The 15,001-nt window shown below is 40.9% G+C and overlaps 1 protein-coding gene across 4 annotated transcripts in view; it reads left to right on the top strand.

Annotated features, from left to right (window-relative positions):
* RNASEH2B (ribonuclease H2 subunit B) overlaps positions 1-15,001 on the top strand; it is a 66,805-nt gene that overhangs the window by 22,289 nt on the left and 29,515 nt on the right. For all 4 annotated transcript variants that reach the window (XM_053214971.1, XM_027064781.2, XM_027064780.2 and 1 more), the window contains exons 2-5: positions 1,736-1,804; positions 3,688-3,795; positions 8,231-8,307; positions 12,852-12,966. In XM_053214971.1, coding sequence (XP_053070946.1) covers positions 1,736-1,804; positions 3,688-3,795; positions 8,231-8,307; positions 12,852-12,966 — 369 coding nt within the window. The remainder of the gene's footprint in view (positions 1-1,735; positions 1,805-3,687; positions 3,796-8,230; positions 8,308-12,851; positions 12,967-15,001) is intronic.

Raw genomic sequence — 15,001 nt, 5'->3', positions numbered from 1 at the left:
TACCCTTCCCTCAATATTGATTTCTTTATTTTTCTCATTATAGGCCATATTTTCCCGCTTCTTTGAATGTGCAGCAACATTCAATTAGATGCCAGACATTGTGAATTTTACCTTTGTGGCTGATGAATACTTTTGTATTCCTATAAATAATCTTGAGCTTCATTCTGGAGCACAGAGGAGGTACTTAGAAACAGTTTGATCCTTTTAGGTCTTGCTTTTAAAATTAGTTTGCTGGGACCACAGCAGCATTTAGTCTAGGGCTATCTGCTCCCCACTGTTGAGGCAAGGCCCTTTTGAGTACTCTGAATTGTGAGGTTTTCCAGCCCATCTGGAATTTGGAGCCCTGAGTGAGTGTGAGGTCCTATTCCCTCTAATCCAATGCGGGTGGCTCCTCTCCTGGCCCTCAGGTAGTGTCATCATATGCATGCACTGATCAGTACTCCGTTGAGTACTCAAGCAGTACCTTTGCACATCTATGGCGTTTTCTTTCTTTGTAGCACTCTCCTTTCCCGTAAACCGCCCTGTGAACTGTAGCCGTGGTGTCTCTAGAACTCTCCGCTCCACCTCTAAAAGGGAGTCTGCCAGGCTTCACCTGGGGCCTTCCATTCCGCTCTGTAGACCGGAAACTCTCTCAAAGCAATAAGCTGGGGCATTCACAGGGTGCACCTCGGTTGTCTCCGGGGTCACTGTCCTGCAGGGTTCAATGCCCAGTGTCTTGAAAACAGTTGTTTCATGTATTATTTTATTGTTGTTGTCATTGTTGTTACTGTTTTGGTTGTTTCAGGTGGGAGGATAAATCAGCTTCCTGTGTTGCAAGTAGAAATCTCAAAATTAGGGTTTTTAAAGCTTTATACATTTAGTGTTACTATTATTCTAAGAAGAAAGTTGTATTTTAACCATGTATGAGTAAGCCGATTTCTAATCATGCTTGCTGTATTTAAGTTTATGAAGATCCGAAATGGGGTGAAGGGAACGTGGGCCACAGAAAAGAAAACACACCGAAGTGCCAGTCCTTACCCCAAAGCTCTCCCATTTGCTCTTTGGTAGGTTGTTGCTCTGCTCAATTAGTAGAGCCCCTTTGTTCCTTTTGGAGAGAGATTCTCCAAATGACTTCTATGAACGTGCATTTAAAACGTCTAGAAGAAATGTTATAAATAAAATTGTCATGATCTTTTGTGTTTCGATCTACACAATTAAAACTTGGACAGGAAAATATTGTAGAGGAAACATACTGCGAGAACTTACTTCAACAGGTAATAAAGTGCATTTTAAAGCTATAATAATTGAAATATTGAAGTAATAATGCTAAAGCAGACACAGATTAGTGGACCAAAATAGAATTTCCACAGACAGACTTATAAATGTATTTTAAACATTCAGCATAAAGGAATTGTTTCAGTAATGAGTCCTTCAGAAGATAGTGTTGGGACAACTGGACAATTCACTGAAAAAAAAAAAAAAAAGCTGGATCTCCTCTCCATATCTTACACCCAGATATATTTCAGATAGATTGAAGATACAACGTTAAGGTGTTTGGAGAAAATGCAGGTGATTCACATAAGCTTGAGGAAGAGAAGCCTCTCTAAGTATGACCCAGAAGGTCCAACTCTAATGCAGTTAAAGATTTTACAAAGAAAAACCATATAAACAGAAGGAAGAAAAACCAAGTAAACTAAATAAGGTGAGCAACAAAGCAAATGCCCTTTAATCTTACAGACTCATTGTTTCTTTTCAGAATATTTCAAAGATGCTTCAAAGATGAAAAGTGGGCTTATGTTTGTCAAACTGGTGAACCCGTGTTCAGGTAAGCTTTCCTCCTCTCTCTTCCTCACCACCTCCGAGAACTGTAACTTTAATGTTTTTTAAACACTGCTGCCCCAAAGTGTATATACTTATTACCGTGTATGTTTGTCCTTCCTTAATAGCTTTGAAAGGTAAGCTGGCATTACTGGATGGTCAAAACAAGCTTGACCTAAACATTTTTTGTTGTTGTTGTAATTTAAATCTGTAGACGATTCACTCGTCAGAAATGCATGCAGGACAAAAAAGTGGCATGTTTGGTTTCTCTCGGAAAACGGACTAATTTTCTTTAGCTTTCTTAAGCCAACTCTTCTTAGAGTAGTTATCCAACATTAGCCTCCACTTATATTCATTTTATGTTGTAAAGAAAAATAAACAACCAGAGTGAAAAAAAAAAGTTTTTGCTTGACATGCCAAGATTTTGAGTGGTTTCATTTTTAGCGGTACTTTCCTTATTTTGTTCTGACCAAAAGGCAGTATATTCGTTCCCAGTCAAGGGGTGAATTTTTTATATTAAAAGCATTGCATACGGAGATACCTATTTTATTGCAACCCGTTTTAGTTTAACTTTATATTCAGTGCATTTTGTTTTCTAATTTTTAGGCAAAAATGTTAAAGTATACTGTAAATATACTGTAATATTGATATTTGTCTTTATGTGGGATTGTTTTTTCATTAATTTATTTTACAAGGTTTATGTTATAAAGTTATTTTATAAGGCTTTGAGTAGACACCTAATACTTAGCAAATTAGAGCGTTGTGCTGGCGGGTACAATATTGAATAGTGAAAGCAAGGGAAAGCCAATGGGTAGTGCCTTGTTATTATTGTTGATGGAAAGACATACAAATAGAAGCCACAAGTGAGGCAGAATTTCCTGGCTTCCTCCAGTTTTCTTTCCTCAAGATGAAATTGAATTTGAATTGAAAATGAAATCGGTCAGCTACGTTATGTGGCACTTCTCACTGGATGTGAGACTAAGCTGAGGTGGGCAATTTTTTTCAAGAGAAGTCTTAGGTAGTGGTAAAGGTTGTAAAGAATCAAACAAAAATAAAGGTATAAAAAAAAAAGCTAAGCTTCTTGTAAAATTTCCATTTTGTCTAAATTGTCTGTAAACAACAGAAGAACAAATGTTTGCATCTTCTACGTTGGCTGTGGAAAAATAAAGGCTAACATTTGCTGAGCGTTTACTATGTTCCGAGTACTGTTTTAGGAACTTTACATATATTCTGTCTTTCTACCCCTTACAAAAACCTGTGAGGTAGCTTCAGTATTGCTTCCGTTTTACCGGAATGGAAACAGAGGCACAGAAAGGTTTCCATAACTTCCCCACTCCCCAACGGCACACGCCAAGCATGTGGTACCCACGGATTCAAACTCAGGGTCCTTGACAGTGCTGTGGTTAGAAAAAGATTTCATGCATTGAAGGGCCCTCGCCTTTTCTCACTTCGAGCTGGCCCTGGGGTGTGTAGGATCCATCCCTTTCTTGGGCCCTCTGTGTGCAGAGCCACACGTTGCACTGTTGACAAGGACCCACATGCCAGCTCAGTTCATCTGGGTGAACCATTAGGTTTGGGTAGTTTAATAATGGGCTTCCCCTCATGATCTAATGGAGGATTCAGTGAGAGGCTTTGTAGCAGTTAAGATGAATGGCTTGTACTTTTGTATTTATTGGTTTAAGTTCAGTGAGGATTATAGAGCTGGAAAACAAGCATCTGTATATAATAGCTATAAGCTTTCCTTGGAGTCAGTTTGTGTAGAATATATCTATGTATGTTTATGTTCATATTAGGAACATTCCTCAGAACTATTGGACAGTCTTTTGATTTTGTGTGTGTGTGTGTGTGTGTGTGAAAACTTACAAATAAAAAACAGATTTGTCTTAACAGGGGAAGGAACCATTTACTTGTTCAATATGTGTCTACAGCAGCTGTTTGAAATAAAAGTTTTCAAGGAAAAACACCATTCTTGGTTTATAAATCAGTCAGTTCAATCAGGTAAGTGACTAGCGTATATGTTTCCATTAACTAAACACATACTCTAACTTTTCCAACCTTCATGCATGGTGGGGGTATGGGGGTTGGTACAGGCCTGTCTGCCCAGTTTGGAGTCTGGTCCATGCCTTAGCCTTCCTTGGCACCAGAGCAGGGCTTAATCAAGGGGAAAGGAAAGATAATTTGAGCAAGTTTAAATCAATACCTACATGTCTTAGATAGTAGGAAAATTTAAATGAATACCTCTGCTTTGTCTCCTAAAACACTGACATGTCCTTAGTCAGAAATTAGAGGATCTTCCTACCACTGAAAGTACAAATCTTTCATTTTCACTGCACACATTGCGCAGACTGGGAACTCTTTGCTCTTCTGTTAGACACTTTTGAAGATTTTCAAGTTTTAACATCTTATTTCTTTGCAAATGGATACCGATATTGCTTCTAAAATAAGATAGAATATAACAGATTTTTTAATGCTTTGTCATATAAATCACTGCTGCCCCCACTCCAACATACCCCCAACACACACATATACTCAACACTGAAGAAAGTTCTGTTTATTTAATGTTCTAATTTGGGGGTAGTATTGACTCAGAAGGAAAAAGTAAACCGCATGTTGTTCTGATGGTTCTGGCAGTTGGGGGGAGTCAGGGATAGTTGAGGCATTCTGTATTCTCTCTGCCTATTTTCTCATTGTTTCCAGAGAGTGCTTTCTGTTTCTTTCTAAGCCCTCTGCTTTCTGTTGACTGTGTATGTCTCCACTTAGTGCCAAGGTAGAAAAGCCACTTTGTCTTTCTTCTTCTCAGACATTCCAGAACAAGGGTTTATTGCTGGTGATAAATTTCACATGCTTGTGTGCATGAGAATATCTGAAATGGCTTTCAGTTGCCAAAATGCAATGGCAGTCTGTGTATAGTCTGGCAGGTGGAAAGTATATATTCCCTTTTATTGTCACTGCTATGCTTATTCATTTGGCAATATATGAGAGTTCTAACTTCTAACGTAATACACTTGCAGTTGGGTTTAGCTCGATAGACACAGTAATATCCAGATGAAATTGGGATACATCGGGAGGCAGTGATTGATCATCTCTCCCTCTGAGCTGGTACCTGCTTTTTTTTTTTTAATAGACCTTATTTATTTGAGTGGTTTTAGGTTCACAGCAAAGATGTCTGCTTTTTTCATCATTGTCTTCTTTTAAACTTAGCCTTGAAGAAAGAGCTGTTTTTAAGAATAGCCACCAGGATATTAGAAACCTGTTCCTGATTTCTGACTATCATGGATGCCTCCTATAAAATGAGCTTACAGCTTGTTTTCATACGTTTCTCTTCTACTTTTAATAAAATAATCAACTAATATAATATGAAATTACTTTCTTAATTTTTCTTTTACTTGCTATGAAATGGATTCACATATATAATTTAGGGTTAGAATTTCTTGGCTGTATAGATAGGTTGTTCTGCTAGGGAATAAAAGTAAGTACACGTGTTTCCGAAACCAAAATAAGGATTGGAGATAAAGGAATTGTTTATTGTTCCATTTGATGAAATACCTCTTCTGGCTTACTCCCATGGGAGAAGGAGTCTTGGATGCTTGGAGGGGGCTGTGACAGAGGAAAGAAAAGTGGGGAATAGGTAGGCTAGTTTGTTTGATTCGCCTTTTTTCCCTTCAGCCTGGATGGTAGAGTTAGACTCTTACTGCAGAGTTTCCTGTTTCTTATGCTCAGTCTTGTTAGATTCCTTTCCTCTTGCCTTTTCTTCAGGAGTAGGAGGATAGGGTAGGATGTGGATAGGATAGGGTCTGGGGTGGGGAACCACCTTCTGAGCCTTCGATCATTGGAAGTTCCGAGCTGTGAACCCACAGACCATAGAAGGAGCTATGTATGGAGAGAATACTATTGCTTGCCCATGGCCTCATCCTCAAAAGCGTAGGAAATTACATTTTACTGCAGCTTTATAGATAGACTTCTACAGGTTTCGTAATGTTTTGCTGGTTCACGTTCTGTCCATATTTCCCCCAATTCTTGCCTTTTTAAGGGTGGTGGGAGGACCTCTGCTAAAAATGATTTCTAAATATTCCACACACACACACACACACACACACACACACACACACCCTATCTTCTTTATTCATTCATCCTTCAGTGGACACTTAGGTTGTTTCCATACCTTGGCTGTTGTAAATGATGCTGCAGTAAACATCAGAGTGCACGTATCTTTTCAAATTAGTGTTTTCATTTTCTTTGAGTAAACACCTAGTAGTGGAATTACTGGGTTATATGGTACTTCTATTTTTACTTTTTTGAAGCATCTCCATAATGTTTTCCACAATGGCTGCACCAATTTGCATTCCTGTCAGTAGTGCACAATGGCTCCTTTTTCTCTGCATCCTTGTCAACACTTGTTATTTCTCGTATTTTTGATTCTAGCCATTCTGACAGGTGTAAGGTGATATCTCATTGTGGTTTTGATTTGCATTTCCCTGATGATAAGTGATGTTGAGCATCTTTTCATGTGTCTGTTGACCATCTGGATGTCTTCTCTGGAAAAATGTCTGTTCAGGTCTTTGCCCATTTTTAAATCAAATTGTTTTTCTGGTGTTGAGTTGTGTAAGTTCTTTATGTATTTTGGATATTAACCCTCAGTTGGATGTATCATTTGCAAATATATTTTTCCATTCAGAGATTTCCTTTTTGTTTGGTCGATGGTTTCCTTCACTGTACAAATCTTTTTATTTTGGTGTAGTCCCAGTAGTTTTTTTTTTAATGTTTTCATTTATTTTTGAGACAGAGAGAGACAGAGCATGAGCAGGGGAGGGGCAGAGAGAGAGGGAGGCACAGAATCCGAAGCAGGCTCCAGGCTCTGAGCTGTCAGCACAGATGATGACATGGGTCTTGAACTCACGGACTCTGAGATCATGACCTGAGCTGAAGTCGGACGATTTCAACCAACTGAGCCACCCAGGAACCCCCCAATAGTTTATTTTTGCTTTTGTTCCCCTTGCCTGAGGAGAAATATTTATATACAATGGAATATTTTTTTAACTTGATTTGTTTGGGGGGAGAGAGCACAAACAAGGGAGAGGCAGAGAGAGAGAGAGAGAGAGAGAAAATCCCAACCAGGCTTCATGCTGTCAGTACAGAGGCCAATGTGGGGCTCGAGCTCACGAACATGAGATCATGACCTGAGCCAAAATCTAGAGTCAGACGCTCAACCAGCTGAGCCATCCAGATGCCCCTATATACAATGGATATTAGTCTGCCATAAAAAAGAATGGGATCTGGCCGTTTGCAACAACATGGATGGACCTAGAGGGCATAATGTTAAATGAAATAAGTCAGAGAAAAATAAATATCATATGATTTCACTCATGAATGGAATTTAAGAAACAGAACCAACTGACAAATAAAAGAGACCAAAATAACAGACTCTTAAATACAGAATAAAAACTGGTGGTCACCAGAGGGAAGATGGGCTGGGAAGATGGGTGAAATAGATAAAGGGGACTAAGAGGCACACACTTCCAGTTGTAAAATAAAGAAGTCACAGAGATGGAAAGTACAGCATAGGAATTATAATCAGTAAGAGTGCAGTAACGTCATTTGGAGGCAGATGGTGAGCACTGAGTATAACGTATGAGCACTAATGTATAGAATTGTTGAATTATGTTGTACACCTGAAACTGATAACATTGTATGTGAATTATACTTCAGTAAACAACAACAACAACAAAAAGATGTCTAAAGACAAAAGGAATTTAAAGATCAGTTCATTGTCTTGGCTGTCCTCTCCACATACGGATTTGAAGCTTTTTGGAGTAGAATCTCATGGACCACATCCTGCCTTTTGAAAGAGTCGTGTAGAATCTTGGGCTTGTGGAGGAAAAACTTCTGAATTTGGAGTTTCACATACATTTTTCTTCTTTTTTAAAAAAATTTTTTTAATGTTTATTTCTTTCTGAGACAGAGACAGAGCATGAGTGGGGGAGGGCAGAGAGAGAGGGAGACACAGAATCCGAAGCAGAAGACACAGAATCTGAGCTGTCAGCACAGAGCCTGACACGGGGCTCGAACTCACAAACTGTGAGATCCTTACCTGAGCCGAAGTCGGTCGCTCAACCGACTGAGCCACCCAGACGCCCCCCTTCTTTTTTTTTTTAGATGTTTATTTAGTTTTGAGAGAGGGCACGAGCAGGGGAGGGGCAGAGAGAGAAGGGGCCAGAGGATCTGAAGCAGGTTCTGTGCTGGCAGCAGAGAGCCCAACGTGGGGCTCGAACTCGTGAGCCATGAAATCATGACCTGAACCAAAGTCGGTAGCTTAACTGACTGAGCCACCCAGGTATATTTTTCAGTAAATGGTTTCCACACTGGGATTAAGATGAAATAACTAAGTTGTCTTTCCAAGACATTTAATTCCCTTTGTTCTCTTTTTAATCTATAGGAGGTCTTCTCCACTTTGCCACACCTATAGACCCTCTATTTCTGCTTCTCCACTACCTCAGAAAGGCTGATAAAGAGGTGAGTTCCCAGTTTGGGATATTAACAGTGAGGGAACAGAATACATTGTTTTGGCTTGATCTTCTCTCTGTCCTTTTAATGATCCAAATGTAGATTCCCCACAATTCACATTTGATTCCATTTAATTCAGGTTGGTATAGAACACCTGTATCACATGTGCTGGTGTGGACTCGATCACTGACTCAGATCTGAGAAGCAGCACTAATTTCAGACTAGTTTTCCTGTGTCTTCTGAGAATCGCCTAGCCCTCCATGCTATGTACCTTCCTTGTTTGACTCAGCCTGACAGTGAAACTTTTATCATTAACTACCCTTTGATACTACTCCAAAAATCAACAAGGAGTAGAGGTTTCTGAGAAGTTAGTTGCAATGTGGAATCTGAAATCCTGTTAATGAACTTCTCATGCTCTGTTCACATGAAAATCTATTGGCCTGTCTTGCACTGAGAATGGATTTTTTTTCCCATGTATGACTTTGTAATGTCATGCATTGATCACTTAGAAAATATTGTTTCACGGAATTATGCAGATCTTACAAATGTTGACACGTCTCATTACACACACATAGATTCTCCCTCTCTCACGTTTGTTAATATTACCACTGGTCTCATCAGAAAACTATTATTATTATTTATTAGGAAGCTGTCATAGTGGCAGATATAACTTTTCTACAGTTCTAATTTTTGCTTAGAAGTTAAAGTTGTATCATTGGTTATAAGCACTGTCAGTCTTTTCCTTGAAGTGACAGGTTCACTTCTTTTATGTTCTATCAAATACCTAAGTCTAAATAGCCATTGTTTGTAACGTTTCCTTTTTTTTTCCAGTTAAAAATGGTATCCTACAAAAAATGATTATTTTTGCTCGTGACTCAGTGACGCAAGCACTTTTCCTTGACGTGATCACTGTGCCTGGGTAGTGGCAGAAGGACTTTAGCATCTGTCTTTTTCTTTTTTTTAATTTTTTTTTTCAACGTTTATTTATTTTTGGGACAGAGAGAGACAGAGCATGAACGGGGGAGGGGCAGAGAGAGAGGGAGACACAGAATCGGAAACAGGCTCCAGGCTCTGAGCCATCAGCCCAGAGCCTGACGCGGGGCTCGAACTCACGGACCGCGAGATCGTGACCTGGCTGAAGTCGGACGCTTAACCGACTGCGCCACCCAGGCGCCCCATAGCATCTGTCTTAACACATAGAGTATTTAAGTTTATTTATTTATTCTGAGTGGGGGGAGAGAGAGAGAGAGAGAGAGAGAGAGAGAGAGAGGGAGAGGGAGAGGGAATCCCCAGCAGGCTCTGCACTGTCAGTGCAAAGCCCGCCATGGGGCTTGAACTCGCGAACAGCGAGATCATGACCTGAGCCCAGATCAAGAGTGGGACACTCAACCAGCTGAGCCACCCAGGCGCCCCTAACACACAGAGTATTTAAAAGATTTGTACTCAGGCTCAAGGTTTAACTAAAAGTAGTTGCTTTTGCTCCTTGATCAAGGATATCCTTAAAGTGAAACTGGCTTTTTAAAAAAAATTTTTTTAACTGCCCTGCATGGCCATGAGGAGTACAGGGACTCCTGGGACAGTTTGTTGGCATGGCCGTGACTGGTGCTAAGGAGCCTGCAGTTTAACCCACCTTTGCACTTGAATCTTCAGTGCAAGTGTCAACACAGTGAAAATGTAGATGGCATCTTAGCATTATTGTGGAAATTGTTTTGCGTTTGCGGACCCCCTGAAAGGATGCTGGAGACTCCCAGGGATCTATCAACCACAGTTTGAAAATCTGTGAATTAACAACTTTAAGGAGTAAGTTGTTATTCAAACTGCTCAGAAGAATCTGGATTTTCGTACCCTGGTGTTTACTTACAGTTTAAATGTTTATAGCTCATCTTATTTAGTCCTTAGACCAAATTTCCAAAACTTCCATATTGTAGGTGTGTCAGTTTAATTTGCCGTAAAAACTGAAAGTAATAAAACTGATTTCAAACTTTTCAAGTCCTGCTTTCTCCTGATGCAGCTTAACTTCTTTTGTTCTCCTCTTTTCCTACATCCTCTGTCCTTTAGTGTGGATTAGTGAAGTTGTATTCCTTACTTTATTCACAGTGCTCATTATCATGGAGCCAGTCTATTTAAGGCATGTAAGCAGTGAGGCAAGTAAGTCTTATATCTCTAACAAACAGAAATGGTTCTGGTCACCACCACGAAGGCCCTAGTAGTATTCAGGGGGAAGCTGAAAACTTCCATTGGCTCCCATTTGCTTTCTAAGATACATTAACCGAGAGAAGGCCGTGAACCAGTACCTGTAATGATGCACATTTAAAGTGCCTCCCCACCATGTTGTAGTGATGTTTCCCTAAGACCATGACTGGGGTGAATTAACTCTCACCTTGGCCATCTGTGAGTCCTGAGTGTGTTGTGGCTGGTTCAGAATGGCACAGAATGAAGCAGAAATCCTGCTCAAAGTGGTGCTTGGCTTTCATTGTAAGCCGTCTTACTTCCTCTTCTGAAATACTTGAAATGCCCTATAAAATAACTCATGAGACATTTAGGTATTTCCTTCCCTGCATTTTAGACATGGTCTTTTCCTGTTTAGTTAAAAAATATCGGTATGCACTTTTAAAATGTTGACCATGGCGCCTGGGTGGCTCAGTTGGTTGAGCGTCCAACTCTTGATTTCGGCTCAGGTCGTGATATTGCAGTTCATGAGTTCAAGCCCTGCATGGGGCTCTGTGCTGACAGTACAGAGCCTGTTTGGGATTCTCTGTCTCCCTCTCTCTGCACCTCCCCTGCTTGTACTCCCTCTCTCTCTTTCAAAATAAATAAATAAACTTAAAAGAAATAAAATTAAAATGTTGACCTAGTCTTTTTTTTTTAAGTTTATTTCTTTCTTTTGGGGAGTGGGGGCAGAAAGATAATTCTAACTAGGCTCTGTGCTGTCAGCACATGGACTATGAGATCAAGACTTGAGCCAAAATCAAGAGTCAGACGTTTAACCGACTGAGCCACCCAGGCACCCCAGACCTAGTCTTTTTTAATCCCGGATTTAACATCAGGAAAATTCTTTTTTCTAGCCGTCCCAACTGTTGTTAACTTTATATTCAAAGCAAGTTGCCATTACATTTCCCTTTGGGGCATGTATGGTAAAGAAAATGAGAATAAAATGTTAGTTAATTATGAAATTATTATATCATAACTGTGTGGCAGTCCATTGTACATAATTAGAATATTTTTTTAATTGCTAAATATTTAAGGTATTGGTTGATCATGGGATATAGATTAAGGTAGAAGTCTAAGAGAAAGCCACTAACCAGCCTTAGTACCTATAATGATGCACATTTAAAGTGTCTCCCTCCTATGTAGTGGTGATGTTTCCCTATGTCCCCTTAAGACCACGGGCAGGGGGGCGGAATTAACCCTCACCCTGGCCGTTTGGAAGTCCTCCGAGTGTGCTGTGGCTGGTTCAGAAGTCACAGAATGAAAGTAAAATTAAGTAAGTAAGTGAAAGTAAGACTTGGAAAATCCCTGGATTATTCTTACTATCTGAAGGAAAAAAGATAGCATTTAAATTGAGGCACTTCTTGCCACTTGTTGACCTAAGAGAAAGTATGACAAGCTTTCACATGTGCTGCTGAATGAATGAGATTTCATCTCAAAACCAAAGAAAGCTGCATTTGCAGAAAGAAAGATGATCAGTTTTTCTGTCTTCAAATGGAGTTGTCACTAAAACAGAAAAGCATAGCGAGCTAAAAGTGGGACATGGGCAAAAGAATACATTTTTTATAAAGTCTGGTATCATTAAGTCAGGGAACTAATCATTTAGACAGACTTCACCCCTCCATGCTCCTGTACAGTTAAGTAAAAATAAACCTGACTGAGAAGAAGAATGTTCTGAATTCCTATGTTCTGCCTTCTGGCCCATTGGCTACCAGGCCTTATACATGCGTATATAGATGAGCCTGATTTAATATGCATGCACCTTCATTGTACTCATCCATCCGGCTATCTTTTCTTTTATTACGGTCTACATTCGGAAGTACTTCAGACAGCTCCGGCAGGAGTGGATTCATTTTGATAATTTTCTTCTTGCTGTGGGATTTCTTTCTTCAACCTGGAGTAAGGATAGGGAGCGAAGCAGTTTGCTCCGGGCATGATCTGGGCTTATTCCCAAGTGGTGGTCAGGACTCCTGCTCTGTTCACTCAGCTGGTTCTTCTTCATGTTGATTGGGTCGGAACGGCCCCAGGTAATATCTACCATCTTCGCAAGCTTCCGTGGCTTCTCGCATTTTGTTCAGAATTTTGTTCCCCTGATTTATCCAGTGGCTATGCCTTTGATGTGGGTAGTATGCTGCTTGGAACCCCAGTGCTTTCAAGAGCTTGCTGAAGGGAGCCGAGAGTCGGTGCTGGCACCAGTCCCAGTGTAGGGGTTCCTTAGGTGGAACCAGTGGCTTTGAACTTAGTTTAAAGGTTCAGTTACAAGATGATGTATCTTTTCCTCTTTTTTATGTGTGAGTTTGCCGACTGGAGTGCCTACATTCTGACCGAATAAAGTCTTTTTTCAGGGCAAGTTCCAGCCCCTAGATCAAGTCGTGGTGGATGACATGTTCCCAAATTGCATCTTGTTGCTGAAACTTCCTGAACTTGAGAAGTTACTTCAACATGTGACAGAAGAGAAAGGTATAGTACGTAGCCTTTGAAATGAGGCTTTGGCTGCTGGAAAGGCTGGGCGTCCGTCCCACTGAATGTAATACTTGCTCTAGTTTGGTTATAGGGGAGGCCGACATTCAGACTTGCTTCCCCTTGTCAGTACTGGTCCTCTATTCTACTGGATTGTTCAGCCTGTGAAATTCCAACCAGTGGAATACAGTGGCCTGTCTCCTACAGGGCCAGGAATCGTGAAGGTTGGGCTTTGGTCTCAGTTCTTCTTTTAACTAGTCTGTGACTTTAGTTAAGTTTCTTGCTTACTTTCTGCCTTGGATTTCTCACTTGTAAAATTACATAAAATCTATACCTTCACCGAATCAAGAAGTGTTTATTGAGGGCCAACTAAGAAGCGTATGTTGAGCACTAGGGTTAGACTCTAAGCTAGTTATAAATAAGACATCATCCTTTCCCTCACTAAGCTTTGAGTCTGCTGGGGACAAATGCAAGTAGGGCAATGACAGCAAGGAGTCACAGAAGTGAACTCTCGGTTTTCTGGGGATGCACAGGACAGATTCATACCCGGGCAGGTAGGGAGTGCAGAAAGTTGGGTATTGTGTTGCTCTCCTGGGGGAAATGACCTCTAAATGGATCCCTGAAGTGCTTTTAGAGCTCTAAGTGGAGCTCAAAGAATAGCAGCATGACAGGGGCATCAATATATGGGAAAGTGTCATGTTTAGGAAGCTCCAAGGGGTTCAGGGTAGCCAGCGTATAGGATGCCTGGGATGCATTTAGGTTGGTAAGGAAGGAATGGGGTAGGATGTAGGGCAAGGGCTCACATGGTGAAGGGTCTTGTATGTGTCTGACTCTACCTCGTGGTAGTGGAGTGTCGGCAGAATTGGAGCAGGGCAGACCTATAACGTGGAAAACGTGCTAGAGAAGCCAAGTCCAGGTCCATGGAGGCTGCCGCAGCGGTCTCGGCAGGAATGGTGGTGGCCTGAGCTTAGCGCCTGCAGAAAGTAGCACCGAAAGGGAAAACCGGCCTCATTTAGTGTTGGGTGGTAGTCAAGGAGAAGGAGGAGTCAAGGATGACTGTAGAGTTGTGCCCTGACCCGCAGTGAGGTTGGCGTCCTGGAGACACAGGTGAGAGGAGCAGGCTGAGGGTAAAGAAGAGATGAGTAGCAGATACTCTTCATTTGAATTCTGAGAGGGGGAAGTGAGTCGATAAGTTGATAAGTTAGAAACACTACAACCTTAGTGTCAGTGTCTCAAAAAAGTCATGCAGGTAGTTTCAGGGTTAACATGGAAATATAGCGTGGGACCCAAAACAACAGGCTGATGAGCTGTGGTTGTTCGGGGTCACGGTCGGTTTGGCAACTATGACGGATCTGAGACCAAAGTAGCAGTGGTTCCAAGAAGTGTGAGTTTACTGCGGGAGAGGGGAGAACCTTACTGACTGCATTTCACATTTTAGGTTCTGCTAAATTCACATTTGGCCAGGCCCAGGGCTCCATTCTGGATATGGTGTGTGGCACCAAGGTTTTATTAAAACAGGCCCGTTAAAGACATTCCCTGATGCTGAGCTCGGAGAAGATGTCCATCGTTTTGTGGATGACAAAGAGCCATTTCTGAAAGCTTAAGTAGTGACGAATAATTACAAGTCATTTTAATTTCGCCAAGTTACCGGAAATTGAAAATGCAATTAATTCATTATCCCAGATTCTTACGTTAGCTGAATCCAGAAACCCAAATTCAGAAGCAACGTTAACACACTGACATTTGTTAGCTTACAGCCTGAATTTCAAAGCAAGATCTTCTGTCTCTCTCATTCCTTCCTTCTTGTGTGCTGAACTTGTGACCATTTACTGAGTCATTATCTGAACTCCTGTCGTCATCTCTTTCTGTCCTCGACATCGCCTGATCATTGGAAGTTCTACTGCAATAGAAAGTACGTGCCCTACACTTCTCTTGTTTGACCAGCTCTAAATAAACTTCAAAATACGATGCCTTTCCCTTTGGATCTTCCTGGAAAAAGATGTCTGACTCAGTATGCTGTCCTTGTATTCAGAAC

The sequence above is a fragment of the Acinonyx jubatus genome, chromosome A1, assembly GCF_027475565.1.
Source record: "Acinonyx jubatus isolate Ajub_Pintada_27869175 chromosome A1, VMU_Ajub_asm_v1.0, whole genome shotgun sequence".
Classification (NCBI taxonomy): domain Eukaryota; kingdom Metazoa; phylum Chordata; class Mammalia; order Carnivora; family Felidae; genus Acinonyx; species Acinonyx jubatus.
Note: the sequence above shows the minus strand (reverse complement) of the source record. Positions and strands in the feature narration are given on the sequence as shown.